The sequence below is a fragment of the Canis lupus genome, chromosome 4 (genome assembly GCF_011100685.1).
Source record: "Canis lupus familiaris isolate Mischka breed German Shepherd chromosome 4, alternate assembly UU_Cfam_GSD_1.0, whole genome shotgun sequence".
NCBI classification, from domain to species: domain Eukaryota; kingdom Metazoa; phylum Chordata; class Mammalia; order Carnivora; family Canidae; genus Canis; species Canis lupus.
The window spans coordinates 40,573,359-40,583,575 of NC_049225.1; the positions used below are offsets into that span (position 1 = coordinate 40,573,359).

At 54.7% G+C, this 10,217-nt stretch overlaps 1 protein-coding gene across 1 annotated transcript in view; it reads right to left on the reverse strand.

Annotated features, from left to right (window-relative positions):
* NEURL1B (neuralized E3 ubiquitin protein ligase 1B) overlaps window positions 1-9,345 on the reverse strand; it is a 39,879-nt gene extending 30,534 nt beyond the window's left edge. The window contains exon 1 of the mRNA XM_038534747.1: window positions 9,201-9,345. Coding sequence (XP_038390675.1) covers window positions 9,201-9,231 — 31 coding nt within the window. The 5' untranslated portion in view covers window positions 9,232-9,345. The remainder of the gene's footprint in view (window positions 1-9,200) is intronic.
* Window positions 9,346-10,217: the final 872 nt, after the last annotated feature.

Genomic DNA, 10,217 nt, shown 5'->3' on the forward strand with positions numbered 1-10,217 from the left:
AGTGAGGCAGGGAGGCTCTGAGAGGCTGAGAGAGGCACCGAAGGCCACACAGCCAGGAAATGGTGGAGTTAGCCTCTGAACTCATACCAGCCTGGTTTGAGAGGCTGCTTCAGGGCAGAAGGGAGAGGAGAAGCTAGAGAGGGAGACTGGGGCTGCATGTCATCATGTCATCCCTGATGTCATCCCTGCACAGGAGGATCAGAGCACAGTGCCTGGCACACAGTAGGTCCTCACCTAATGTTTCCCTCCCTGCTGCGTTTGGCTCTGACGCCTGCCAAGAAGCGACTCTGAAGGGTGCCTCTCCCACTCTGCTTCCTTCTCTGAAGACCTAGCTTTCTGGTTTCCCTCTACTCTCCCCATCACCCCGACACAGTGCCTGAGGGTTCATGAGAGCAGGTGAGTGAGGATTGAGGATGCTGCAGGAAGCCCTCATGGTTTAGGTAAACAGCTGGGTCATGATTAGACTCAGATGTGAATCCAAAATCCGTGCATGCTTTTGATCAGTATGCGGAATTGCTTCTTTAGCCAACCAGCGGTTACATTAGTGATCTATCACAGGGACTGGAGAGGAACAGGACTACTGGCCCTGTTGTTCCTCCCCACCCCCCATCCCAGCCCATCCATTTCAGGAGCCTTCAAGGAGACTTACAGAGTCCTTGTCTTGTGTTGGGCTCAGACTTCTAGATGGAGTTCCCTATTTATATCTCATTGCCTCCTATAAGGGAGGTACCACCATCACCCTCATTTTCAGGATGAGGTAGTAGAGGCTCAGAGAGGGACACCACTTGCCCAGGGTGACCCAGGTTAGATACAGTAGAACTATTTTAACTCAAGACGGCCTCCAAAACCAGTGCTCTTTCCACCACCTCTCTTGGGATTCCAGCCAAAGACCCCATCTATAATTACTCCATGAACTTGCACAAAGCTCTGGTCCCCAATGTCCCCATCTGCCAAATAGGTAGGTTCCAAGCACTCTCTGGTCCTAGGAACAGAGCCCCTGGGAAACTGCAGGGATGAAGGTCTGGGTCATTGTCAGGGTCAGGGAAATTCCACTGTCCCATCTCCTGACCTTGAATTGCCCCGAATCTCGAGGGAAAGGGAAGCTCTTCTGTGGAGTGGAAAGTCACCAAGCAGACCCGGCTTTGGAGACACAGGGTATGCACATGCCCACCCATCTCTTAAATCTGTCATCCTTGGGCGGGTGGGAGGGGGTGCGGGGAAGGAAAGAAAATACATGCCCAAGGAATATAATTGCAATACAAACAGTGTGTAATGTTGAGGATATAAACAGAATACACTTGTTAATGGCTGCGGGCATCCTGCCGAGTGCCAATACCGCCCCAGACACCCCCATCCCACCCATTTCCCCAAATGGCTTACTCATAAAAGAACTTTCTCCCCACTGCCCAGAGGTGAGGCAAGAGGCCAGCTGAGTCTCAGTAAAAAGAATGAAGAGAGAAAAAGTGACAAGGGTGAGCTGGGACTGATGTCCAAGAACAACTATCTCAAACCCCACTCAGAAATATCCGACACTGAGTCTGCAAAAATGCTGAGGCTGGGAGGCTGCAGGGGTGGGGGTAGGGGGAACCGGACCCAGACAAGGGCAGGTGGCTTCAACTTTCTGCACCTCAGTTCCTGATCTATAAAATGGGCCGAAGAGCTCCTGACCTGCAGAACTGGCAGGAGGATTTTATAAGTGAAAGATTGTGAAGGGTGTTCAGCAGATGAATGCTGGACAGCATAACCCATAGGACCCCAGGGTCAAAAGGCACCTTAATGAACAATTCATCCCAGATCCATCTGATGCTCAGTTGCCACTACAATGTTCATGTCAAGTCCTAGGTGGGTAAAACACCAGTGCCACTCCAGCAAAGGGCACTTCTTCCTCCCTGCCCTCGTTCCACCTGTAGACTGCTTCCACAGAAAGTTCTTCGTTTGAGCTGAAATCTGCCTCCACGTGATGTCCCTGCAACTGGTCATGTCTGTGTTTGGTCCACAATGCCCTTCCCCATCAGGTCTGTTCTCTGACCTCAGGGATCTGCAGAGAGCTCTCAGGCCATATTGCTAAGGAGTCTCTGCCCCCGGGGATGATAGGGCCCTTGCTTTGCTGTCTATAAAGCCCTCAGGACATCAGCTCTCCCCTGACCTGCTTTGCAAGGGGGCTGGAGATCTACACATCAGACTTCAGGGGATATCAGCTGGGGTCATCTCAGTGAGCCCACCGGTCACCTGGAGAGTGTCCTCACCCTGCCATACCTAGAGGCAGTATGTGAGACAGGCTACTAAAGAAATAGGTCAACGATGAAAAACTAACCCACCAGGATACTTAGAGATTTCTGCGTAACACCACGAAGGCTTCCAGTGCTCCCACCTGACTTCCCACCCTGACCCACAGTCATCCGTCTCAGACCAACAGCCTCTCCTTCTAGCAGGAACCATGCTGGACTCTCGGGGCTGTGTGCCCCGGGGCAAGTTATTTTGCCTCTCTCTGCCTCTCTCTGTTCTCTCAACAACAGTAGCCATCTCCTGAGGCTTGTCCGGAGGGTCAAATGCAGGAACCCACTTAGAGTAGCGGCTGGCACTGACCGGCTGCGTGATAGGAGTTACTGGTGGTTCCTCTTCTGTGTCTGTCTCTCAGGAGTGCAGGGCTCAGCCCAGAGCAGGGGCTTGCTTCCCCATCATCCTAACAGGCGCCCCGCATGAGCACGTACTGTCAGACACTCCACATGCCTGCGAGGTAACATCATTATCCTCTTTTTGCAGAAGAGAGAGCTGAAGTGTAGAGAGACCGAGTTGCTTGTCCAGCTCCAAGGGGCAGGACGGAGACCCAGGCATGCAGGGCTGCAGCCTGTGAGGTTACCAACTGTGGCGAGAATGCCAGCACAGCAGGGAGGCAGGGTGCTCCTCACCTGCAGGAAAGCCTGGGTGCGGGACCACAGATGGTTCTCACCCTAGTCCCGTGCCCTTGCCGACTGCCTGGCACTCAGGGCGGGAGGGCCTCTGAAGAGCTGGGCTCGGGGGCAGAGGGTGTGGATGCACCATGACGCCCGCCAACGGGCAGTAGGGGTGGCCAACCGCAGGCCAGCTTTTATCAGGCCGAAACAGCAGGAGCCTGAGCCTCAGAGGGACAGAAGGAAGGAGTACAGAGCTCAAGCTCACCCTCCTCCAGGGCAGGACTCCCAAAGGCCACCTGTGCCTTTTGAGCTATAGAGTCTGCAGGCCTGGGGTGAACCTTTCCCACAGGCAGCTTCATTCTGGCTGCTGCAGATGTAAGTAATTCATCTTCCGAGGACAGAGGGTGGGAAGAAGCACCTGCAGGAAAGATGGGTTGAGAGGGGCAGGGCTCAGGATGAGGACAGGGGGCAACAGCCCCAGGAGGCCACAGGGCACAGTGCCCCTTGGTGACGGAGGAGCAGGATCTTTGGAGCTGGGCAGGCCGGGGGTCCAATCCCACTGTCACCTCCTGGTGACACCTCCTGTCTCAGGGCGTGTCTCTTTTTCCCTCTGAGCTGTTTCCTTATCTGCGGAATGGGAGACTACTTCGGGAAGGCTGATCCCGACAGTGTAAAGAGGATGAACTAGATGGGGGCCAGCACACTGAGGCTCTGACCACTCTACTACAGCCCAGGTGAGCGCTCACTACCTACAGGGCTGCACCCAGGCCTCCTTCCTTCTCCCTCACCGCTCGAAGCACACACCTGGCTTCTGGGCTTCTATTTTAAGCCCTCACAGAGCACCATGAAGTACAGAAAGCCTTGTGGTCCAAAAGAGGGCAGAGCTGACACTTCTTGTCCGTAGGGAAGATTAAACAGTCCTTATGGCCAAGCCCAGTGAAAATGCTACGCCCCTGCTGGCAAGCTTGGCACATCATCCCGGCAGGGAGCGTAGCAGCTAAGAAATCTAAGCCTCCTGACTGAGGGCTGGGCTGCAAGAAACCATCCCCTCCTCTGACATGGCCTCTGCCCACCGCTCTAACTCCATGTACCACCCCTACTTGCACTGGGACCCCAGAATGCACAGCTCCCCACATATGCCCTGTTCTCCCTCCACTCAGGCCTTTGCACATCTAGCCCCTCTGTCTTGAACAGCTTTTCTCATTTCCTTCTCTTGGCTAACTTATCTGCTTTCTGGTCTGACCAGACAGCACCTCCTCCGGGAAGCCTTCCTGCACCCAGCTCTGGGCTCTCACGGCCCCCAGGGCTCATCTCCCCCACTTACTGTAACTGTCCTGTCCTTGTTGGCCTTTCCCACTAGACCTTGAATCCCTAACCCAGGCTGTGACCCCAGGTGCAGCAGAGAGTCCGCCTGGAGGTCTAGTGAACAAACGGAAATGGCAAAATGGAACCCGCCAAGAAGAGAAATCCGATGTCAGACAAAGCTGGAGAAGCCTTGCGCATTGCGGCTGTCAGTACACACGAAAGGGATGCCTCCCAATCCAGCCCTGAGTTCAAGACTCACGATCCCCTGGGACCAGGCTTTCAAGCCAGGAAGTGAAGGGCACTTATCATCCATCCCCATCCAAGGACCCCATGGGCACACTCAAATCCTCCCTTTTCCATAGCAGCAACAAGAACCATGATCGCGAAAGCTCCAGGCATTGTGCTAAGACTATCTGCCCTATTCCATTTAATTCTTGCTACCCCAACCATAAGGGAGCTCCCCTTGTCAATCCCACTTGACCGTGAGGAAACTGAGGCACTCAGAGGGAAGTACCTTGCCCAGAGTCACTCTACTGAGCAATGACTGAGCTGAGATTTGAAGCCCGGTAACTGGACTCTAGGATCTGCGTTCTAGCCCCAAACACCAGACTTCCCACTGCTGTGGACCAGTGAATAGTCTCATGACAACTCTTATTAATCACTGGGGCCCATGGAGCCCAATGCATACACACACACACACATACACACACACACACACACACACACACACAAAACTGACAGAGTCTATGAAGCAAAAATACTCCTTATTATATCAATGCACTTGATTTTTTAAAAATTCTATGTCATTGAAGATTTTTTAAAAAGCTGGTCATGCATGACCTACAGTAGGTAGACCAGTTGGTCTGGTGGCTGGGCCTTGCTCAGGGCACTGGGCACCCACTCCTCCTCTCTGAGGCACAGGGCAGCGGCCCCTGGTGCTCTCCAGTGTTAGAGCCAGCTACTTGTCCTGTTCTATTCATGCATCCGATTCCTCTTCCACTAAAGGCCAGCTCCATGGGGGCCTCCCAGGGCTTCCATCCCTTCCCAACTGAACCCCCAGGGCCTGGCACACGATAGGTGCCCAAACGATGTCTGTTAAATGAATGAAGGCGCACACTCGGGAAAATGCGGAGCACACAGACACTGGAGTCCCTCCAGCCTGGGCACACAGCACCTAAGGACAGATGCTGGCTGCCTGTAAAATGGGGACAAATATAGCTCCTGTAAAGGGTTGTTGCAAGGATTTAAAATAGATAATGTGGGTAAAGCCCCTGACTCAGAGCTTGGCACAGAACAAGGTCAACATATTTCCCCCACTCCAAGCTCCAGGATGCCTGACTATTGAACTAACACTATAAAGGGCCATTGACATGGTCAAGCACGGACCCACTTAATGATTAAACCCAACTGGCAGTTTGAACTCAGCCTCTCCTCCAACCAGAACTATGGGTGAGCCCTGGAGGCGCATGGAGGGAAAGGTTGCAACGCGCAGGTGAGAGAAGAGGGGAGAGCCCCACCACCCTGGAATTCTAGCCTCCCTCAGCCTCGCTTGTTTATACTTTTATCTTTTCCCCTTACAAACCCCAGATGAAGGGAAATGGAGTCCAGACAAAAGGACCATGTGGTATTCGGGATAAGACAGACCAGGGTCTCCTAAACCCAGCTTTGCCAGTGCCTGCCACACTGCCTGTGTGAGTTGGGTCAAGTGTTTTAACCTCTCTATACCCTATTCTTCTCATCTATACAATGGAGAAGAGCAGCTTACATTGCAGTATTGAACTGCAACTAGACAGAGAATGGGTAACGCACACAGTAGGAGCTTGGCAAATCTGCATCCCCGTGCTGGCTCCTGGACACTTCTATTTATAGGGCTTCCATCTGAATTTGCTGATGCCCTTTGCGAAGACTGCCGAGGGGCTTCCTGTATCAATCATGAAGGACCTTCCCTTTCTTTGACATGTTATCCCTGCACACAATAACATGATATCTCTCCTTCGGGGCACCCAACAAATGTTATCTGAACCATGGGTTGGAAGGATACTGCATATAGGAGGAAGAATATAGAACTCTGAAGCTAAATCAACCTGGACTCCAATCCTGGTTCTACCAACTGGATGAGCCATGTGAGCAGGGATGAGTCATTTTATCTCTCTGAGCCTTGGTTTCCTTAACTGTAAATGGAGATGATCCCTACCTTGCAGGGCTGCTGCGGGAATTAAATTCATTCATTTATTCAACAAATATGTACAGAACATCTACATACTAGCCAGTGCTCCAGGTGCTGAATATACAGCAGTGAATAAAAAGACAAAGTCCTCCCTGGGGAGATAGGTGATTAAACAGCTAATCGCACCTACCGTGTGGCACATGGTGATCATGCTAAGGAGAGACACCTGGTGGGAGAGAGCAAGAGAGCCATGCCGGGGGCAGGGGCAATGGCAGGATCCGCGTTGGAGCAGAGAGCGAAATCGGGGAAACCATGTGGAGGTCTGGGGGAAGAATGCTCCAGGCAGAAGGATCAGCAAGTGCAGGAGCCTTAAGGAGAAGCATGCTTGGCGTGTAAATGGAGCCACATATGCAGGAAGCCTGGCATGGAATCCAGGTGCTCAGCAAATGCCAGCTCTCTATTTCAAGTCCCGTAGAAGGAACCCCACGCATGTGTCCTTTTCCTGAGAACGAAAGCACAAGGATTTCTACAGGGCAAGACTGAGCCAAGTGTTCTTTCAGCCTAAGATGCGGGCAACATGTGAGCTCTACCACTGGTTTTTGAGCCCCTGCCAGCCACTAGGCTCTGGGTTGGGCAACCAGGGATACAAGATAATCAAGACATGGTTTCTGTCCTCAGGCAGCCCCAAGGCAGGTTGTGGAGAGGGATGACGACAATGCAATGTGATCAGATGAACAAGCAGAGACTTAAGAAGGTCTCTAGGTACCATAACAAAGGGTGGGATTGGTGTGGATGGTCAAGGAAGGCTTCCTGGAGGAGGTGACAAGCAGAATTTTAAGAAATGGACTAGACAAGGAAGGATATTCCAAGTGTGAGGAGCATCATATACTGATCACAGAGTTGTAAAAAAAGGCACAATGTGTGTGAGAAACTGATTACACACAGGTTGGAAAACAATCAATGGCCCTTCATAGTCTCAGCACAGCAACTTGATGTGTCTCAGGAATTCCAGCTCTGTCCCCTTCCTCAAACTCAGGGCAAGCTTCGGCCCCAGGGGAGAGTTTTAATTTTTCACACTTAGCTACTGCAGTGGGTGACAACCTTAACCTCCAACCCCTAGCCCAGGGTGGCCCAGTCCACAGAGCAAGAGCCCTGTGGGATGCAGAATATATAAATCTCCAGCTATTTTTAGCCTGCCTGGCTGTGTCTGTCCCTTCACCCACCCTAAGGCTGACCCACAGGTGGCAGAATGGCTCTTTTTTTTTTTTATTAGAACAGCATAAATATTTTTAATTAAGAAATTGTTCAAAGGGGCCCATGCTGCAGTCAGGTGTCTGTGGCTGGGAGAATATTTGCTGCCCTATTTGCCAACATCCCTGGATACCTCTGGACTGGGTGGGTCCATCCCCATCCAGCCAATATCCCTGCTCATAGGAGGTGGAGGCCACCACCCTGTAGGCGGACCTGGGTTCAAATCCCACCTATGCCTCTGACTAGCTGATGACCCTGTGCTCGTGACTCCACCTGTCTGAGAATATGGGGGTTTTGAATGCAATGGCCCTAAAGCTGCCCCAAAGCTTATGAAGTAGGAGTTGGCTCCTCTTTCATAGGCCAGCCTTGGGAATCCCGGGCATGGCATCATCCATTGCAATCCCCTTCAGGGGAAGAAACAACTATTTTTTTATATAATGCCTGGGGCAGGGCGTTATATGGGAGTGTTACAGCATAGACCAGTGATCTGTCTCTCTCCTGAAACCTCACACTAAATTTGTCCAGCAGCCGGGCAGCCGACTTGCTTCCACACTGAGCTGGGCCTTTGTACTTTAAAAATACACACACCTCTCACTTTCTGCCCAAAAGACGCTACCAATGCCTTGCTTGAAGCCAAAATAAAGACTTTTTCTAAAGACTTGGAGAGTGGGGGATGGCTGGTCAGGCAGTCGCGGGGCCCAACCCCACGCACCCCCTATTAGCAGTATGACCTTGGGCAAGTCATTTCTCTCCTCTGAGCCTCAATTTCTTCATTTGTAAAATCGGGATAAACATCTTTATAATAAAAAGCTGCTTTGTACGCCGCCCTGGGTATATAAAGTGCCGGACACAGCCCCCAGCGCAGTGATGGGTTACCAAAATTAGCAGGTAATTCTGTAGTAAGTCCTCCTCTGCCCCCCACTCCCACCCTCCTACCCCACCCCCATCCCCTTACTCTGGCCCCCGAAATCCTAGGGTGAGGTTAACTAGGGGGCGATGCACTCTGCAGCGATGACTCCGAGGGACTAGAGAGCCCCCAGTTGGGCGGACACCAGAGGGGGGCGCAGCCAGGGTGCGCGTGGGAACATGGCCAAACCAAGGCAGCATGTGCCGCGGGGGCGCTGGTGGCTGGAAATTGGGGTACCCCTGCAAGCGCCCCCCCTTCAGCAGCTGCAGTCTCGGCACCACGGGTGGTTCTGGCCGTCGGAAGCTCTGGGGAGCCCGGACTCCAGTCACCCCCACCCCAGGACGCCCCGGGCTCCCTCCTCAGCACCCTCGGGCTGAAACAAAGGCGAGGGGGCGAGCGGCATCGCCCCAGCGGCCCCTCGGCGCATCTGGCCAAGCAGGGAGAACGAGGACTGGGGTCCCCAAGGTAACCAGGACGCGGTACCCGTCCTCCCGGAGCGCAAAGCCCAGGCGAGGGCGCGCGCGGAGCCGGGGTCCAGGAGGCGACGGAAGGCTGCAGCCCGCTGCGCGCCGAGGGCTCCAGGGGGGTGAGGCGGCCCTCCGGAAGTCACCCGGCGGGTCCCCTGGGCACCGGAGGACCCCAGCGCCCGCCTCCCGGGCGGGGCTCCCCGGCGTACCTGGCAGGGTCCTGTGCACCGTGTTGCCCATCCCTGCGTCGGGGCGCGGCGTTGGCGGCGGCGCGCTCCGGGTGCACGGAGGCTAGTAGGGCGGCGGGCGGGGGACCCGGGCCAGGGCCGGGCTCCGGGGCATCGCGGCTGCACGGGCGAGCCGGCGGGCGGCAGCTGGGGCGGGCGCCTGCAGGGAGGCGGTGGCGGCGGGAGGACGAGGCGGAGCCAACCGGCCCGAGCCCGCCGGCTCCGCCTCCGCCGCCGCCTCCCGCCGCCTCCGGCCGCGCAGGGAGAGGCGGGGCGGCGGCCGCCGCATCTTTTGAAAGTTTGGACCGGGCGGCGGGAGCAGGACCGCCGAGCCTCCCGCTCTCGCCGCGCCCGCCGCGCCCGCCGCTCCCGCCGCGCCCGCGCCCGCGGCAGGAAGACGCGCCGGCAGCGGGGTGCCCTCGGCCGCCAGGCCTTGCACTCATTTACTCCAGCCCTGGGACCAGGCCCAGGGGGTGCCAGGCCCTCTCCCAGGCGGGGCACCTACGCAGGGTGCAGGGGTGGGCTGGGGGATGTACACGCAGGCAGGTCACCTGCGGCAGGGCTAGGGCTTGAGGGCAATCCAGTCGGTGACCGGTGGGGGTGCGGTCTGCCTCCTACCCGGTGAGGGACGTAGGTTTCTACTACAAATAGAAACCTAGGCAGTATCCAAAGGTAGGGAGGAGGGAGCATATTAGAGTATTTATTAAGCACATACCAGGCACCGTACTGGACACTGTAGATACAGACGAGGCAGGCAAGGGGTGAAAACAGAAATAACAAGCAACTTATTTATTTGAGTATTTTATTTTTATTTATTTTTAGAGTCTGGGTGTTTTCGTTTTTTTAAGGTTTGTTTATTTATTCATGAGAAACAGACAGAGGCAGAGACATAGGCAGAGGGAAAAGCAGGATCCCTGTGGGGAGCCCCATGTTGGACTCGATCCCCGGACCCCGGGATCACGCCCTGGGCTGACGCTCAACCGCTGACCCACCCTGGCG